This window comes from Sorex araneus, chromosome 2 (assembly GCF_027595985.1).
Source record: "Sorex araneus isolate mSorAra2 chromosome 2, mSorAra2.pri, whole genome shotgun sequence".
NCBI classification, from domain to species: Eukaryota; Metazoa; Chordata; class Mammalia; order Eulipotyphla; family Soricidae; genus Sorex; species Sorex araneus.
In genome coordinates, this window is record NC_073303.1 from 248,796,040 (window position 1) to 248,815,934 (window position 19,895).

The 19,895-nt window shown below is 48.6% G+C and overlaps 1 protein-coding gene across 2 annotated transcripts in view; it reads left to right on the top strand.

Annotated features, from left to right (window-relative positions):
• Nucleotides 1-19,895, top strand: part of UIMC1 (ubiquitin interaction motif containing 1) — a 73,229-nt gene that overhangs the window by 35,165 nt on the left and 18,169 nt on the right. For both annotated transcript variants that reach the window (XM_004611435.2, XM_055127704.1), the window contains 2 exons: nucleotides 3,476-3,579; nucleotides 10,295-10,445. In XM_004611435.2, the coding sequence (XP_004611492.2) occupies nucleotides 3,476-3,579; nucleotides 10,295-10,445 (255 nt within the window). The remainder of the gene's footprint in view (nucleotides 1-3,475; nucleotides 3,580-10,294; nucleotides 10,446-19,895) is intronic.

The window sequence follows — 19,895 nt, forward strand, 5'->3', positions numbered from 1 at the left end:
AAATGAGATCGCAAAAGGATGCCATAACATTACCGTTCCTCTGGCTAAGAAAATAGAACTCCTTTCCCATGGAGCCAGACTCCTCCTGAGTCTCTCTTGAAATAGATAACTTAGATGCCGTGGATCTAAATTGTCCCAACAAGTGGGTTTCCAGGGAAGGAATGCAGATCAGGGCTGGTAGTCCAGCTCGCTTCATTCCCTGGGCTCATAGTTGAGACACTTTCAGGGGTCTAATTCCAGGTATCATGATGCAGAATTTTAATACCTTTCTAGATGTGACTCATTCTGACGAAGAAGGATTGTTCTTAGACCTGTATTATGCAAACTACTAGCCTTGTTGTCTTGTTGTTTCTGTGTGTGGGGGGGTGGGGTGGGTGTGTGTGCGAGTGCTCGCATGCACTGCTGGGGTGTTTGGGCCACACTCAGCAGTGCTCAAAGCTTATTCCTGGTTCTGTGCTCAGGGATCACTCCTGGAGGGGCTCAGGGTGTTCTCTGTAGTGCAGGGGATTGAGAACCAGGGTGGGCCGAGTACAAGGCCAACGCCCTACCCTCTGCAGTACTACTCCTGCCCCAGCCATTCTTTCCAAGGGGCCTCCTAAGTTGTCTTTATGGTTAGACATTTTGGCCATTTGCAGAAAGGTTAATTCAAGACTTTAAAAATTTTTTTAAAATTTTTTTGCTTTTTGGGTCACATCTGCCGATGCACAGGGGTTCCTCCTGGCTCTGCACTCAGGAATTACTCCTGGTGGTGCTCGGGGGACCATATGGGTTACTGGGAATTGAACCCGGGGCAAATGCCCTACCCGCTGTACTATCACTCCAGCCCCCCAACTCAAGACTTTTAATTTTTTTTTTGTTTTGTTGAACCCAGAGCTTCACATATGCCAGTCTCCACCACCGAGTTTAAGCAATTCTGGCAGTAGTGCAAACAAAAACCAGCTTGTAATTTCTTTTTGTTTATTTTTTATTCTGTGGCCATGGCCAGATCCCTAAGGGCAGCTGCACTCAGGGGTCCCTTCTGGTGGGATTAGGGAGACCCATTCCCTTCAGCAGTGCCAGGGATAGAACCTGGGTCAACTGCACGAAAGGCAAGCAGCCTATCTGCTGTATGATTTCGCAAGCCCCAGCAGTTCTTAACTCAAAAGACTGAATGTCTTTTTTGGTACTATCTCTCCAGGAAATCTGACAAGAAGATTTTGAAAATTATGCGGTCTAAGCCTTTTTTTTTTCCAACAAGGGAGTGAAAATCTGTTTCTCTGGGTGTGTGTGCGTTATGTGTATGTGTGCTTGTTATTCAGTCTTAAAAAAAAATTAGGACATATTAAAATATAGTTAACTCAGAAATAGATTCAATCCTTTTATGATTCAAAAGAATACCCTAGCATCTGACAGGTACTTTATTTATTCAACATGGATCGTTTGTTGTTTTTGTGACGTACCAGTTAGCTGCATAGACTCTGATCACAGAGAACTGAACTCTGTGTGTGTGTGTGTGTGTGTGTGTTCTGAGATGAATTTCTTGGCCAGATATTTTGTCCTTTGAAATGTAGATATTGTTATTATATTACATGATAGATGTCAAAATCAGAGACAGACAAACTTTTTTTTTGTTTGTTTGGTAATACAAGACTAGAAAGTAAATATTTCACTTGGGGGTCTGTAGATCTTCCTTTTGAAACCACACAAATAAATGTAAAGGCAACCCTAGTCAGAACAATGAGGAAAGCCCATGGCTAACACTAACGCAACTGGATCAAGCAGGTCATCCCACAGGATTTGATTAGGAGCTCTTGTTGACTAATTCCCAAACCAGTCTCAAAAGCCTCGGGGCCCTCTCCCCCCCCCCCCCCCCGTCACTTCAGGGGCTGTTGTGATGTCCTGTCCCATACTCAGGCGTCTAGCTGTGCCAGGATCCAGCCCAGGACCTGGTCATGCAGGGCCTGTGCTCACCAGCCACATCCTTGGCCTACGGATCCTATTTTTATTTATTTATGCTGGGGGGTCTTGCATATAAGGCACGCACTTTACCACTCAGCCAGGTCTGTGGCCCCCAAATACAAATCTGGACCCGATATCAATGTTCCTGACCCAATAGATAATGGAGAGAGGGCTGGGAATTAAGGAACCTTCACCTTTTACCTCTAAATCGATAGTAGCTTTCCCTGTGCTAATAACTTGTTCAATAAGTGTTTATGGAATTAATGCTTACAGAATACATTAAAGATGGGCCAGAGAGGTACAGTGGGCAGGGCGCTAGCCTTACACACAGCCTTCCTGGATACAATCCCTGGCACCCCACCTGGTTCCCAAAGCACCACCAGGAGTGATCCCTGAATGCAGAGCCAGGAGTAAAGTCCTGAGCACCTCCAGGTGTGGCCCAGAAACAAAGAATACATTAAAGAATTCTAGCTGTCTAGGATCTATTATCATTATTATTATTATTTTTATTTTTGCCTGTGTTTCTGTTGTTCCTGATTGTTTTCTTGTTTTGTTTTGGCAGTACTCAGGGCACCTGGCTCTGCACTTAAGGATTGCTCTAAGGTGCTAGGCATCGAAGGGTGCTAGCTATCGAACCCCAGTTCCACATGCAAGGCAAATGTCCTACCTGCTGTACTATCACTCTGGTCCCTTTTTAAAAAAATGTATATTTTTCCTGACTTTCTTGAACTGCCCACATGCTCTGACAGGTTTGTGGGTTTTTGTTTTTTTTTTAAACAAAATGAATTTACCTGCAAACCAGAACTTACCCTGGAAACCAGTCAAATGGTTAAACACATAATCTGTTCAAACAATAGAATGCTAGTCAGCCGTCAAAGGGCTTCACTGCTGGGGCCAGAGCGATAGTACAGTGGGTAGGACACTTCCCTTGCACATGGCCAACCCGAGTTCGATTCCCTGGCACCCCATGTGGTTCCCTGAGCCCTGCCAGGAATGATCCCTGAGTGTAGAGCCTGTAGTAATCCCTGAGCACCACTAGGTTTTGCCCCAAAAGTGGGGAAAAAAAGAGAAAGGATTCCACTTCCAATTCATGAAACAACACAATTCATTCCTCGAAATGAAAGAAGTCTGACCAAAGTGATGACTCACACTGTATTATTTCATTTATAGAACAGCCCATAAAAAGCCAAATCCCAGCAATGTATAAAATAGATTGGTCATTGCAGAGAATCCTGGGGAGGGGGTTGGCAGCAGGAGGGCGGAGACACAGTGTTTTCGGAGGGGGTGTTAGAAATGTTTTTATGGCTTGATTGTGATGGTGTTATATGGTATGAGACACCTGTGCATGGATTTGAACCATTGTATGACCCAAACTGGAGAGTTCTGCTCTCGGTCAAGCTTTAAGAAGAAATGCTTTAGATCTGTAGCGTCTCTGTGGCATTATTGGGTCCAAAAATTGAGGGGAAATAGGCATTTGTGGTTTGAACAAGGAAAATACTGAGTGGACACTAATGTGATTTTCACTGTTTTACTCTAGAGACACAGCTAAGTTCCCCAGAAACTTTGGACCCTGAAAGAGAAGTTTCTTCAAGGAGCAGAGAGACCCTGGATAAAGTGAAAGTTGTCATGACCAAGAAGGAGGTAAATATTGCCTGCCTTTTCTTCCCCTCAGTAATCCTCTCTCTGATGTAATGTGGAAAGGTTTAGGTGCCTGAGAATCGTACCTTTGGGGTTGTTGACCTCAGAGATAAGATTCTGATAGGTAAGATGAGTTCAGCCCTGTTTCTTTTTTCTTTTCTTTTCTTTTTTTTTTGCTTTTTGGGTCACACCGGCGATGCACAGGGGTTACTCCTGGCTCTGCACTCAGGAATTACTCCTGGCGGTGCTCAGGGGACCCTATGGGATGCTGGGATTTGAACCCGAGTCGGCCGCGTGCAAGGCAAACGCCCTACCCGCTGTGCTATCACTCTAGCCCCTCAGCCCTGTTTCTTAAACTAACAGTTGTTACCCAGTTCTCTTTTTCTTTTTCTTCTTCTGTATTTAGTTTTTGGGCCACACCTGGTGGTGCTCAGGGATTACTCCTGGCTCTTCGCTCATGGGTCACACCTGGCCGGCTCAGAGGCTGTATGGGGTGCTGGGAAAGAACCCAGGTCTGCCACGTACAAAACAAATACCCTAATCGCTGAACTGTCGTATAGCTCAAGCAGCAATCATTTCTTGAGTACTGTAATATACTTTTCCTATTATAGAAGGGCAAATAGAGACTTAGGATGTTTAAGTTATTTGCTCAAATTCAGACTGCTAATACAGCTAAATTTAGAATCATGTTCAAAATGTGTGCTATTTCCCATTACATACTGATTACAGACCTTTTATTTGTTTATTTATTTTGGGTTTTGAGCCACACCTCTAAGTGCTTAGGGCTTATTTCTGGCTCTGTGCTCAAGGATCACTCCTGAGGACCATGTGGGGTGCTGGGGATTAAACCTGGATCAGCCTGTGTGCAAGGCAAACTCCTTCTCCACTGTATTATCTCCACCCAAGTGCAAACTTTTTTTATGGGTGGGGTGGGGGGTAGTTTTGGGTCACCCCAGTGGTTCTGGGGATTAGAGTCTTCCAGTGTTCCTTGGGGACCACATAGCGCCAGTGCTTGGGGTCAGAGCAGTCCTGCTGTCTGCAGAGCACGTGCTCAGTCTGTTGTGCTCTCCCTCTGGCCTTTTCATTATATACTGATAGGGGACAAATGAAATATCTTAGGACACCTTATTATGTTTATATTATGGCATAGTTTTCTGCCCTTATTTCTAGACTTGATCAGAAATGTAGAGTCAGGGGCCGGAGAGATAATACAGAGGGTAAATTACTTGCCTTATATGCTAGCTGACCCCCCCACCCCTGTGTCCTCAGAGGTTACTCCTAAGCACAGAGCCTGGAATAGCCCTTGAGCCCTGCCAGCTGTGCCTCAAACCACCCCCAGCAGCTCCTCCCCACAAACAAAAAGATGGCAGAGTCAGGATATAAGAGTTAGAATAATGGGCAAGAGGGATAGTACAGTGGGATGGGCACTTGCCCTGTGCACGTAGCAGCACAGAGTTAGGAGTAAGTCCTGACCACTGCTGGGTGTGGCCCAGACATACCAACACCCCCCACCAAAAAAGAAAAAATGGCAGTTAAAATAAACACCTCTCTGGTTTCATTATCTTTCCTAACTTGGCATATCTAGTGTCAGCCATGAAGTTGATCAGCACAACTTCATACCTCTAAGATTCTCGGGGCCAGGGAGAGAGCCCAAAGGGTTGGGGCTCATGGTTGAGAGAGCCCCAAGGCTTTTTGTTTGTTTGTTTGTTTGCTTGTTTTTAAGAGAGCCCCATCACCTCACCTTGAGGAATGGCAGTGCCCCTCTAGCCTTGGTACCATTTGCTGTTAAGATCCCCCCCCACCCGGGGCTGGAGTGATAGCACAGCGGATAGGGCGTTTGCCTTGCACGCGGCCGACTCGGGTTCAAATCCCAGCATCCCATAGGGTCCCCTGAGAATCACCAGGAGTAATTCCTGAGTGCAGAGCCAGGAGTAACCCCTGTGCATTGCTGGGTGTGACCTAAAAAGAAAAAAAAAAAAACCCATCCCTCAAAATGGCATGGAGTTTTTCCTACTGAGTCTACAAACAGAATTTATCAAGCATTCTATTTTTAGGCTGAAATAGCCTAAAAATAGATTGAAATGAGGGGCTTCCAAACATTACTCAGGGGGCCATCCCTGGTGCTCCTCAGCCTGGCTGCAGAGACCTGAGGCTTCAGGGCCGCTTGCACCCCATGATGCTGGGGGCCACCAGGGCTGTACTCGTCTGGGGGGGGCAGAGGTATGGGTATGTGGTGCCAGGATTTGAATTGGAGCACAAGCAAGGCCTGTGCTCCAGCCTTTTGAGCTCTCCCCTCGGCCCTCTGTCAAGAATGATTTGAAGAGATTTGTAAATCTTTGAAATCCGTTTTGAAAATGTTGGGGGTGGGGGGAGTTGGAAATATTTTCCATAGAAAAATTGTTTTCTGTCATTTTAGAAATACAGATTTCGGTTACACTTTTATATAATATCTGAAGCATTCTTAAAAAAGGATAATTTTTTTCCCTACTCTTAGGGATTTAAAGTAAGGGCTGGAGAGATAGTACAGTGGGTAGTGTTGTATGCGGTTGAGTGAAGTTCCACCCCCAGCACCTCATAAGGGCCCCCCTGAGCCTTGCCAGGAATAATTCCTGAGCTCATGGCCAGGAATGAGCCCTGATGCATCACTGGATGTGGCCCCCAAACAAAAAACAACAACAAAAAGAAAAGTTGTAAAAACAAAGCTGAAAGTAGGGACCAGAGTGGTATTACAAGACAAGTACCTTACCTAGCACTGTATTATCTCTGCTCCAAGAACCAGTTTTCTTAATGAGACTCACAAGTCTTTTACTGGGCATATCTGTAGATGAAATGGGATCAGGAGTATGAAACTCACAGCAAGATTGGGCAGAAGTAGAAGTAGGCAGGCGGAAACCGTTATTATGTTACTGCTTCGCTGGGTGTTGCTGCTGTTGCTGATATTAGCTCGCTCTGGAGAGAGCTCATTGCTCACCAGTGTTGGAAGGGTTTGGAATATCTCTGGCAGTGAGGTTTTCCGACCTGATTGGATTTCCTGCATGGGTCAGGTGCTATGGGAAACAATATTTCCTGAACATCCTGGTTGAGAGCGTCCCTTTGTTGAAATCTAGTCTGTTCTCAGAGGAGGTAATAGAGGTTGTTTAGAATCAAAAAAGTCTTTGCTTGGGCTGGGAGGGGGGTTGCTTACCCAGCGGTGCTCACGGCTTATTCCTGTACTGTGCTCAGGATCACTCCTGGCAGTGCTCAGGGATCGGGCATATACCTCCCTGGGCTCAAACACCCTTTATTTTAGGCATTGCGGGGTGTCAGGGGCACACCTAGCGGTACTCCGGACTTTTCAACACTCCTGGCTCTTTGCTCCAGGGTCACTCCTGATGGAGCTTAGGGGACCATTCAGGGCTCAGGGATTGAACCTGGGTCAGCCGTGTGCAAGGCAAGTGCCCTGCCTGCTGGACTGTCTCTCCTGCCCAAATAATCATTTTACTTCTTTTAAATTGTTGTGGGGGCCACAGCTGGTAGTGTTCAGGGGCGGGAGGTTGACCCAAGGGCCTTGTATAGGCCAGGGGTGTACTTTATCACTTGAGCCACATTTCCATTCTGAAATAGTTGTTTTGTTTTGTTGGGGGGTGGGGTCGCGTTTGGGAGCACGGGCTCAGAGGCACTTCTAGAGACACTTCTCCCAGCTCTGTGTTTCTGATGTGTTTCTGTGCCCCTCGTGTTCAGTGATGGGGGGTCACCATCAGCACTGGTCCTGAAGTGCCACCATGGCCACATCCCACAGTGCTGGGGCGGGGGCGACAATATTGTTCTTGGCCCTGAACTCAGGGCCATGCGCTTTCAAAGCATTTCCTTAGACCTTTGCTGTCTCCCTAGTCCCTCAACTGGTTGGTGTTTGGTTTTGGGGCTACACCTGGTAGCTCAGGTATCACTCTTGGTGGGGCTCAGGTGTACCAGATTGGGTGCTGGGGGCTTTTGTTTTTCCTTTGGGAGGCACACTTGGGGCTGGGGGCCTACTCCTTGCTCCACTGCTTGTGCTTGGGGGTTGCTACTGACAGTGCTCTGGGGACTCAGGAATAGCCCCCAAGCTCCTCTGGGGGTGGGCCAAACTCCCCAAAACCTTCTCTGGGGACCGTGTGTTGTGCCAGGGATCAAATACTGGGCTCTAGTATGTCCTGCCCTGCCCTCTAAGCCACTCCTCGCCCCTTAAAGTGTGCCTTTTAGGTAAAAGGCCGGGGTGTTGAAATGACATTTTCCGGCAATTGTTGAAACAATTGGGGGGAGGAGGGGGGGCTGCCACACCCAACAGTACTCTGGAGCTATAGCTCTGTGTTCAGGAGTGACCCTTGGCAGTGCTTGGGGAACCATATATGATGCTGGGGGCTTGAACCTGGGTTACCTCCTGTATTGTCTCTCCAGCCAGTGAAAACTCTGGCTTGGTCTTTAGTTGGACGTTTCCCTCTTTCCTGACTAGATTCCCAGGCAGTCAATTTTAGAGATAGCCTAAACTTAGAGACCAAATGAAACAAGATCGAATCCCCAAACCACCGACCTCTGAGCTCGGCTGATCTCCCATTGAGGCTTGTTCTTTTTTGGGTTCACACGTGCCGTGTTTATTGTTGGCCCAGTGCTTAGAGTGGTACCAGGGATCGAACTGGGGTCAGTTGCTGGCCACGGAAGAGCCTTTTTCCCCCTATGCTAGCTCTCCGGGCCCTCCCACTGAGGTTGGCCTCTGGATCATTGTGCCAGAGGATTTTCTTTTTCCCCTGTAGTGAGCTGTAATGCCAGCCTCGCTGCACCCTGCTTGTCAGTGGCAGTGGAAGCCATGTGGGACACTGTCACATTGATCGGCTAGGACAGGCTGTCCTTTGATGCAAGCGAGGCCTTGTTGGCTGCAGTGCTCACACCTCCTGTTGAATTAATCACTGCAGAATTCTTGGCTCTGACCTATAAAGGTAAAAGGGCCCTGCCTGGGAGAAGCTCCAGCAACTGGGGGAGAAACGATGGCTATAAAACACCAAGAGGCAGAGGAGAGGTCAGGTGGAAGTATAGCCTGGCCAGAATCACCCGATCGTCTTCAGGACTTTGCTCCTAGCCTTCTTCCTTGTAGTCGTATTTCCTCTTGCAACATGGGAGGCACAAATAAAACCCAAGTAGCATTGCCTTATTGATCCAAGGGCGAGCTAGGTTCTTAACTTCCCTCTTTAACAGGTGCTGCTTTTGCTTTGAGCCCTTTTGTCTTCTAACTCTTTGGGTCTTGGAGCGATGCGGGTCACAGGTCTTAGAAGAGACTGAAAAAGGTCTCAGGGGCCGGAGGGAGAGTAGCAGGTCAGACAGGTGATGCACTGCCTTGCGGACCGCAGTGCTTTGGTCCTCAGCACTGCATGTGGGTCTTTGCACACTGCCAGGGTTCGGTCTATTGCACAGAGCTCCGAGGGTGGCTCAAACTCCCCCACACCCTCCACCCAAGGAAAAAAACAAGTCTTTAGAATGCTGTTGATATCCGGACTGTTGGAACGAGCCCATCCAAGCATCCTCCACTGGTGATTCTTGGCCAGCCCACGCTGTTGTTTCAGTTCCTGGGCCTGAGCACGTGACTGCTTGGGGTCCTGCGGTGCTGGACTTGCTCCAGGCCACCCCAACACAATACTTGTGTGACCATGTGATACCCAGAGTCACTCCAGGTTGGGTGCATTCTAGATATGTGTCCTAATTGCTTTTTTGTTTTTTGTTTTGGGGCCCCAAACAGTAGTGCACCTGGCTTGCTCTTGGCCCTGTGCTCAGGAATCACTCCTGATACTGCTGGGGCATCATATGGGGTGCCGGGGATCAAACCGGGGTTTGTGTGCTAGGCAAGCTCTTGGTTTGCAACTTTTTGTTTGTTTGTTTTTTTGGCCAGGGAGTAGGGGGTTGGGACACACCCAGAGGGGCTGAGGAGCTGTTCGTGACTCTGCTGAGGCAGGAACCTGGCAGTGTTTGGGGGACTGTGCAGTGTGGAACCAGCTGCTTGCACCTGTAGCATCTTCCATCCTCCACAGCACTTTTCTCCTCTGAAAACAGGGTAGGCTCAGGGCATGGTAAGATTATTATTAGAAGGATTAAATGAGTTAACACCTGCCGAGCACCTCTCACATGGTAGGAAGGCCCTGGAGAAGTGTTCACGACATTTATGTCTCTCTCAGACTTCAGTTTGGTAAAGCGATTGTGAATGTCTCTTGAAGGTTGTTTTGTTTTTGTTTTTTTTCCTTTTTAAGGGGGGACAGGATAGGGGACTCAAGCCACAGTTAGCAGTGCTCGGAGGCTGTGCCTGACTCCTGGGGTTACTCGGGGAACCCTGTGTTGTGCTGGGGGTCAAATCCTGGTTTGCCTTTTGCACGGCAAATACCTTCACTGCTGTACTATCTGCCCTGAGAGTGCTTTTTCCCCCCACCCCCATCCCAATTTTTTAGGCCACACTTGACAGTGCTGGGGGTTGACTCCTGGCTCTGCACTCAGGAATCACTCTTAGCAGGGCTCAGGGGACCTTTCCAGTGCTGGGAAAGGACCCTATATCGGCCACATAAAAGGCAAGCACCCTCCCTCCCTGCTGTCATCGCTTTAGCTCAGGAATGTCTCTGTGAATGGACATGAAATGTGGCCCTTGGAATCCCTTGCCATTCCTGGGGGCCAAGGGGCACATTTATAAAGTAGAGTTTTAACCGTTGCTGTTCCTTGTGTGTTTTAGGTTGGTAGCGGGGATGCTGAGAAGAAAGCCCGTCCGTCTTCGTTCTTGTCCAGCATCCAGGTGTCTTGCCCTCTCTGCAACCAAGGCTTCCCGCCTGCAAAGATCGAGCTGCATGCCATGTACTGCAATGGGCTCGTGGAGCAGGAGACAGGTACGGACTTGGCATTGGGGCACCAAGTGCCGCTATTTGCCTGACCCCTGGTTTTTGTCACTCTTGGCAGTACAATGCAAGAACCATGACGTGTTGCTCAGGACCTATGGTGCTAGGGATCACTTGGGCCTCCCTGGCAGTGCTCCAGGACCTCCAAGCACACCCAGTGATGCTCTGGGGATCGTACATGGTACTGGGGATGGAACTGGGCCAGAGGCATGCAGGACAAAGGACCCTGAGCTCTGTATTAACTCTCTGGCCCCTAAAATGGAGGTTCCTTCAGTCTCTGTATTTGTTTTTCTCCGGTTAATTTTCTAGTATTTTTCCATTTTTGGGGATTTTGGCCCATAGTTGATGCTTGGGACTTACTTATTCCTGGTTATGTGCTCAGGAATCACTCCCGGTGGGGCTTGGGAGACCATATGGGATGCTGGGGGTTGCACCTGGGTCGGCCACATGCTAGGCAAACACGCTGCGTCTGTACTATCGCTCCAGCCTCTACTTTTCAAATTCCTTTGTTGCATGAACCTTTAGGGAGAGGGGAGGGAAAAGAAAAAAATCTTCCACTTATGAATGTTTCAACTTATTCTTGGCTCTCAGCTGGCCAAAAATCAGGCAGTGGCTGTGGATGTCACATTTCATTATATAAATAGATAAATACCGAGATGCCTGTGCGCTTTGAGGACTCAAGTGCTGGAGCTGCCCATTTTAATTTTTCATTCAAAATAAGTCCCTTGAGGGGACTGGAGCAATAGTACAGCAGGGTAGGCACTTCCTTACACGTGGCCCGCCTGGGTTCAATTCCTGACCCTGTGTATGGTCCCTCAGAGCCCCACCAGGAATGATCCCTGACTGCAGAGCCCAGAGTTAGCCCCAAGTATTATCTGGTGTGGCCCCCAAAACAAGTCCTTTGTTTTTAGTGGGTGGGTTTGGGGTTTTTCGGGTAGAAACCAGACCTAAAGACAGCCCCTGGCAAGGTCTGGGGGACCCTGTGGGGTGACAGGGATCGAAATCAGGACAGCCGTGTGCCAGGCTAGCGCTGTGCCCACTGTTCTGTCTCCCCAGCCCCAGGTTTTATAGCTTGAGATTTCCAGGAAAGAAAAGCACTCGTTTTGTGTTTCCTTGTTGATTAAATAAGGATGTACTTTACCTGCCCTAAATGGAAAATGGAAACCACTTGTTTTTGAAACATAACTAGGTGTTCAGGAGCGTTACTGACATCACTGTGGCTTAATTCATTAATCCCTTAGCATGAGTCAGGCACTATTTCTGGAACCCAGGTCAACTGTGCAAGACAAGTGCCTTACCTGCTATACTCTCTCTCCAGCCCTGCATTGCAGTATTTTAAGGACCAGAAAGATAGTACAGATGTGAAGGCACTTGATTATCTGGCAGGCAGCCAACCCTGGTTTTGATCCCAGGGCTCCCTGCACACCACCAGGAGTGACCCCAAGCTACCTCCAGATATGGCTCCTGTACATCCCCGCCTTGCTCCACCCACCACCCCCCAAAAAAGAGGAAAATAGGGGATGCTAAATCTTCTTATCACATTCCACTGAATGGAAGCAGCATGAAGCACGAGGACCTTAGATGTGGTTTGAATCTACCAGAGCGCTCTCATTTGCCTTTTAGCAGTCAGCTCCCGAGCCCGGAAAAGTGCTGGGCGTTTGGTGGTCGGAGAAGAGACAGATTCCATTCTGCCTCGCCCAGCACACTTCTCCAGCAGGTCTCAGGTTGCCCAGTCGATGGCTTGCCCGGCCTTGAGGGCCAGAGATAAATGAGTTGAAGAGGCTAAATGAGGCTTGGTGCCAGGGCGAGCTGGCCTTCCTGTGTCAGAATTATTGGCTAGGAGCGGTATGGAATCGCTCCTCTGGCATCTCCCAGTGCGCCCTCCACGGGCACGTTTGGATGTCTCAGGAGCTTTGGTATTTATTACTGGCAGGCGGCTTTCAAACGCTGCAGTACCTGCTTTTCAGTCTGTTCTGCCCAGTGGTATAGGAGGGAGAGACTCACAGACCCAAGTCCTTGCTGTGGTAATGGATTCAGGCCTCTGTCTCAGTTTTTCAGTTTTCTCACCCCTAGGGTAGACATAGGTCGCCTTGAGCATGTTGATGAGCTGACAGTGTCGGGGTCAGGTGGGCCAGGTGATCTGAGAGGTGCAGCATTTCAGGGGAGCAAGGCATAGGACTGAAAGACTGGACATGAATTCATTCAGACTACAGGGATTTTTTTTTTTTTTTTTTTTTTTTTTGCAGGGATGGCATGGTTGGGGCTGTACCAGTGGTGCTCAGGATTTACTCCTAGCTCTGTGCTCAGCATCACTTTTGACAGGGATCGGGGGATCCTCTGCAATGCTTAGGATTGAACCAGAGTGAGCTGTAGGCAAGGCAGGCACCTTAAGCACTGTCCTGTCTCTCTGGCCCCAGGTTCATTGTCTTGACTTGTTTTCTGCACCAGTTAACAGACCCAAGTTCAGTCCTCGCCACACTCTATGACCCCCTGGGCCCCCACCAAGAGTGACCCCTGAGCAAAGAACCAGGAGTAAGCCCTGAGCACCACTGGGTTTGGCCCCCAACCCCCTTCCCCACCATAAAAAAGTAAATAAAGTTGTTCTCCTAGGGAAGAGAATGTTCCCTTTGAGGCTAGGTAAATTGGGCTTATCATGAGGCCAGTGTCTTCGGGGACGGAGTTTGAGAGTACTTACTGGGCTGGAGAAGGAGCATAGCGAGTAAGGGTCTTGCCTGGCACGCAGCTGACCTGAATTCTATCCCCGGCACCCCATATGGTCCCTCAGGCAACCCCAGGAGTCATTCCCTCCATGCAGAGCCAGAAATAAGGCCTGCACACAGCCAGGTGTAGCCTAAAAACCAAAAAGAAGAGACAGGGAGTGAGGACTTAACTCCCCTTGGGAGCCTCCAGCCTTCCCCTCCTTCCAGCCCCCCCCGCCCCCTCAAATCTGATCCTAGACATGCTTGGTTTGGTTGTGTAAAAGAAATAGTAATTAGAGTCATTTACATGAAGTGTCTCCCATTTATGCCTAGTTACCGTGCCGCACAATAACAATTATGCATATCATTAAATATGTGTCTGATTAACTTGGCTGTAAGTTTTATTTGATTATAATACTCCACGCCGGGTAAGTTGCCTCTGTCGGCTCAGTTTCTTGCTCCATGGCACGGCCATCAATTCATCAATTCACCCCTTGTGGGGAAAAAACTTGTGTCGGTGCATTGTTTGAAGGGAGAGGATTTGCTAAGCGAATCTCCATGAGGACAAAGGCAGGTTGTGTTTTCATTGCTTTCTTTGTGACTATTTTCATATTTTCACTTAAACACCAGGGAGGACTGAAGAGTCTCATTCACTCATTCAGTAAATCTTAAGTACCTCCTGCCTATCAGATACAGTCCCAGTATCTACAGCACCTCTTCTCAAGAACATTTTTGTTCTGGTATGGGATCGTGACAGCAAGTAAACATGCAGTAGGTCAAGGTAGTTGTGGTTTTTTTCCCCCTGGGGCAGGAAGGGGGAGGGAGGTGGGGGGGGGGAGTTGTGTTCTGGGCCACACCCGCTGGTGCTGTTCCTGGCACTGTGCTGACCATTTTTTATTCCTGGCAATGCCTTGGGACACCAGATGCAGTCCCGGGTCAAAGTTTGGCCATATAAAGAGTGGTCAGTAATTTTGGAGGGGGAAGAACTGAGAAAGGGATATTGGTTCAGAAAGCAGTGATTTAGGAGTTGGGGAGGTAGCTCAGGGTTCAGGTGCTTTGCATGCAGCTGACCCCAGTTTGACAGTATGATCCCCTGAGTATCCCCTAGGAATAAACTCTGAGGACAGAGCTGGGAGGAACCCACCCCTAAGCATTGCCTGGTGTGGCCCGCAAACCAAAAACTAAAAAAAAGCAAAAAAAAAAAAATCAGGCAATTTAAAATAGTTGGCTTGAACAAATCATAGAGGTAAATATATATATGCATGTAAACATATATACTATATATATACACTTATGGGGCTGGAGCGATAGCACAGTGGTAGGGCATTCGCCTTTCATGAGGCCGACCCGTGTTTGATTCCTCCGCCCCTCTCGGAGAGCCTGGCAAGCTACTGAGAGAGTATAGCGCCCGCACGGCAGAGCCTGGCAAGGTACCCGTGGCGTATTGGATATGCCAAAAACAGTAACAGTAAATCTCACGAGAGACATTACTGGTGCCTGCTCGAACAAATCGATCAGCAACGGGATGACAGTGACAGTGACATATATACACATGTATATTTTTTCAGATATACATACCAAAGCTGACATCACCCAAACTTTAACATGTTAGTGATATCCTATAGAATGTCTTAATGGCTCCAGCCAAAATAGAACAATCTTCACACTGTTTCCTATATGAACACTTTTGTAAACATGTTCAGCAGTTCTTCATAATAGACAATACAAAATATATTCTTTTTTTTTTTTAATTTTTGGTCACACCCGGCGATGTACAGGGGTTACTCCTGGCTCATGCACTCAGGAATTACTCCTGGCGGTGCTCGGGGGACCATATGGGATGCTGGGAATTGAACTTGGGTCGGTTGCGTGCAAGGCAAACGCCCTCCCCACTGTGCTATGCTCCAGCCCCACAAAATATATTCTTAATGATTTGCTTTGGGACAGGGATTGGAATTTGAGATGGAAACATCCCGAATTTGGTGTTGGGAAGGTGTAATGGTGGTGGGATTGGTGTTTGAATATTAAATGTAATCAAATATTGTGAACTAACTTATAAAATAAAAAATAAAGTAAATTAAAAAATAAAAATAAAATAGTTGGCCTGCCTTGCATGTAGCCAACCCTTGTTCCCTCCCCGACACTTTATATGGTCACCTAAATTCTGCCAGGAGTGATCCCTGATCATTGCTGGGTGTGGCCCCAGAACCTCAAGATAATATTATAAATAGATAAATAATCAAATAGGGAAGAGCCCAGTGGAAAGGTGATGGTGAGCAGAGCCCCAGGGGAAGTGAGGTGGTGGCACAGAGGGTTTGGTGGTGGAAAGGAGAATGCTGGCCGTCACGAACACGAAGTGCAGAGACCCGGAGAAGTAAAGAGACAGACTTGGTATGAATGAGGGGTTGGGGGAGGTGGGCGTGGCTGGTGTGTGGAGGAAGTGCAGGAGAGGACAAGCGATGCCAGAAGGGGTCACTGGCAGGGCGACAAGGAAGCCGACCCGGACCCTAGTGCTCTTAGGCCCCCGTGAGGATGTAAGCCGTTGCTTTGAGCGGAGGGCATCCATTGGAGAGTTTTGAGCAAAGCAAGAATTGATATTTGAGGAAAGGATCAAGCTTGCTGCTGTGGGAATAGATCCTTGCGGGTGGGGCGGGGGAGGGGGGCAAGGGTGGAAGCTGGGAGACCAGCCAGCATTCTATTTTTGGCAAGATGACCGAGTGGGAGAGGCACACTTCAGTGCTAGGCCCATCTGTGCTTAAATTCCAGCTGCAATCCTTGTCAGGCTGGGTAACGCTGGACAAATGACCCGACCTCTGAGCACGTCAGGTGTCTCATTTGTAATATTAGCTCGACATCCTCAGGATTGCCAGAGAATCAGAGCTGCCTCTGTGAAGCACCGAGCGCCGGGTCTAGCGCGCGGCGGGCATGCAATCCATTTCAATAAATGGTAGCCGCTGTTATTATGGAACATTCTTTCTGCCTGGCTAAGTCTCTCTGGGGTCCAGGTCTCTGTGTGCTGATACATAAGGGAGAGGCTGCCCCACACCCCAGGTGGAGCCCAGGGAAAGACAAATTCGATCACCGGAACGGCCAGGGGGAAAAAGGCAGGGAAGGGGCTGGAGAGATAACGTAGAGGGTAAGATACTTGCCTTGCAAGCAGCCAGTTCCGTCCCCAGCACCACATAGGGACCCCCAAACATCACCAGGAGTGATTCCTGAGCAGAGAGCCGGGAGTAAGCCTTGAGTACCACCGGATGTGGCCCAGACCCCCAACCCATCACACACACATGCCAAATGACGGGCAATCCAGAGGAGAGTTCTGGAAGCAAAGCCTCCTCTGTTGGTGCTCTGGGCCTAGGCCTGTGCTTCTGAGTCAGAATTTTGCGGAGAGTGGAGTTTCTCTTCATAGATCTCTCCGGGAAAGTAGTGGTTGGCGAGCGGGTGGGTGGAGGTAAAGAATCCCTGCTAGAGATTTGCCTGTCAGCTAACAGAGAGGGACTGAGGCCGGGAATAGATTTGACTCAAGTTGCTTAGCCAAAATCTCAGCTCAGAACATCTTTAAAGTGAAACTTCTCTCCGAAATTAGACCAAGTTGACTTTTCTTTGTGGCAAAACCTAGATTTGCCATGCCTGATTTTCTGGCCCAGACCGTGATATCTCGTGTGGTCGGGAAGGTGGGACATGCACACACAGACCAATGGTACCTAGTCAAAACCACCAAGACAACGTGCAGACACAGTTTCTTAGGGATGTGGCAGAAATGTGAGTAGATATTGATAGGGAAGAGCAGAAATATGCCAGAAAATCCGTGGATCCATTACGTATTGGATTTTGAGTTCATATGTGGTCATTGCACATTCCTACTGGTTTGTTTGAGGGTTTGGGCCACACCTGGTGTTGCTCAGGGCTTACTTCTGGCTCTGTGCCCAGGGTCACTGCTGGTGGTATTCAGGGCCCCCTGTGTGCCGTCTGGGATCAAACCAGAAAGAGCCGCATGCAGTGAAGTGCCTTCACCCCTGTACTTTCTCCCACCCATCATTGCACTTCGCAAACCTTTCACTCTGGCCAAATATTTTACGCCACCCCTCTGCAGTGACAGGAATTCACGCGTCCCCCAGTTTAAAAATCATTTTATTTGGCAGGTGTTGGAAATAGGATTCAAGTCACCGTACACCTTAAGGGTCAGAGAGATAGCAGAGGGGCTGGCCTTGCACGCACCTGACCCAGGTGGGATCCCTGGCACCATAGAGACCTCCGCCAGGAATGAGCCCTGAGCACAGCCAGGGTATGATGCAAAAACCAAAGTGGGGGAAGGCAGAAAGAAAAGTCAGTTTGCCAGTCATTGGGAAGTCAGCCTCAGACAAGGCGTTTGGAATGCTGTGATGTCTCGCTCCATCTTCAGACTCCACTTGTGTCTCTGTGGCAGATAGATTCTTTGCAAGGGGGCCAAGATCTGCCAGCAGCCTTAGACTGGCAGCCTTTATTGAAAGGAACTGTCTCCCGAGACTCTAAATCCGTCAAGAGCAAGACGAGCTGTGTTTGACTGCAGAGTCCTCGAGGGGCAGGGAGAATCCTCTCCCCAGCACGCGAGGGGGTCTCCCTCAGCAGGCAGGATGAGCAAGCACCTGGCATCTGGCCATCAGTTCCTCCCACGGTGGTACCAAAACCCACCCTGACCGCAGGGGTTCACATGGAGAGGTTCTTTTCTTCTCAGAAAAGCTGCTCTATGGTGTAGCAAGAACAGGGGTTTTTGTCTTCAGGAGGCTTTTCTTGTTGGGTGCTACCTACAGTTGGTGGCTTCTGGCCCACCGTGGTTTCAGGGTGGCTGCCACATTGCAAGTGTTCATCTCTGTGTTTTGCACAAGGGTGTAGGTCCATTGTTGGGATTGAGGAGTGGGGTTGGGTCACATCCAGCAGTCCTGGGGGTGGGGTCCAGGTGCTGGGGATTAAACCAGAGTTGGCCTCATGGAGGAGAAGCTCCTTACCCCTTTTTCCTCTTTCCCTGGCCACTCCCTGTAGGTCCTACCTACTTGACTCTCAGAATTTATTCTTATCATCTCATGGAATCGAGTTTAGCCACAGTTGTGGTTATCTGGTGGTAAACAGTGTTTGAACCTTTCATGTGTTCTCTGACATCTTGATGTTTCAAAAATAATAGCATCTCTGAAGTCACACACTCATTGCTTTGTACAGTGATTCCACTTATCAGAGAGGTTCACGTGCTACTGCCAAGTGAAGTGTGGTGCTAGGTTGGGGTGGGAGAAGGGATGAGATACAGAACTTCTTGGGACCTCAGAATTGTATCTGACCATTTTGGTCTAGGGACGGTCTTGGACTGAAGGGAGAAAGCGCAAATAGAGTCATAGAGGAGGAAGGGGTTCCTTCCGACAGAGTAGATATATATCTATTTTTTGCTGGGTGTGGAGGTGGTGGGGGGTGTCTCTGTACTATGCCCAGCAGTACTCAGGGGCTAGCTCACGAGTAATCCCTGGTGGTGCCCAGGAAACAATTGGCATTGCCATTGGCAGTCGTGCTGATCCAACTGGTGATCCTGTGGGATTTAGCTATATGGAAGGCCAGTGTTATCTTTCTGGCCCAAGAAGAGATTCATTGTTTTTATTTTGTTTTCTTTTCCCTTTCCACTTTATTTTGGGGGCTAGACCCTGCAGTACTTAGAGCTTACTCTCGTGATTCAAAGCACTCCTTGTGGTACTCAGGACCCTCTGGGGTGCTGGGAATCGAACCAGAGTCAGCCACGTGCAAGGCAAGCACCTTATCCCTTGTGCTATATCTCCGGCCCAAGGTTTTTATTTAAGTGTTTTCCTTACATTGTGCATGGGTTTTTCACCTTTTTTTTTCCCTTTCTATTAAAGACATGTATCTAAAATAGGAGTGAGCCTTGATAAAATTGCCTGAATTTGAGAGTTATTTTTTAAAATTGGACTACTAAAAGTGGAGTGACGCGATGATACGCCTGAAGTTTTCAGATGGCTTTCTGGAAAGGTCAGACTCTGTGAAATTCTCCCCTCGCCTCCGACAGCGTTCCTGTCATCACATCAGGCCAAACGCTGAAGAATCTTCTTCAATAAATGGCAGCATATGGCTGGAGATGTGGCTCGGTGGTTGGGTCCTCTATGCTGCCATTGCCCTCTGAGCAGGACTGGAGTACAGCCCTGGTGACCCCTGAGCACCACCTGAGGTGGTCCTACTAACCGATTTTTTTTTCTTTTTAAATCTTGGCACATGTTTGGTAGGTGGAAAGCAACATTTCATTCTACCCTCTTCTTTGCTGCTGGTTTTTCTTTTTGTTTTTCAATAAAGCTAATCTGGGGACTTTGCATGTGGCTGAGCCCAGTTCGACCTTCCAGCATCATATGTATGGGGTTCTTCCAGCACCGCCAGGAGTGATCCCTGAGCACTGAGTCAGGAGTAAGCCCTGAGCACTGCCTTGTGGAACCCTAAAACAAACAAAATTTAAAAGTTGTACTTTATTTGATTAATTTTTACGTTTGAGATGTCCTGGACAGTACTCAGGAGGCCTAGTGGCCTTACTAGCAGTTCTTGGCTAACTGGGCCAGCGGTTTAATGCAAGACCCAAGGATCTAATGCTTCCAGGGATAGTTGGGCCGCCTCGGCATAGCTGGGGGGCTCGGGATCGTATCCAGCAATGGTCAGACAATGTCGGTGGTTCCAGGAATGGAAGCTGGCTCCGGGACATTTAGACATGCACCCATAACAGCCG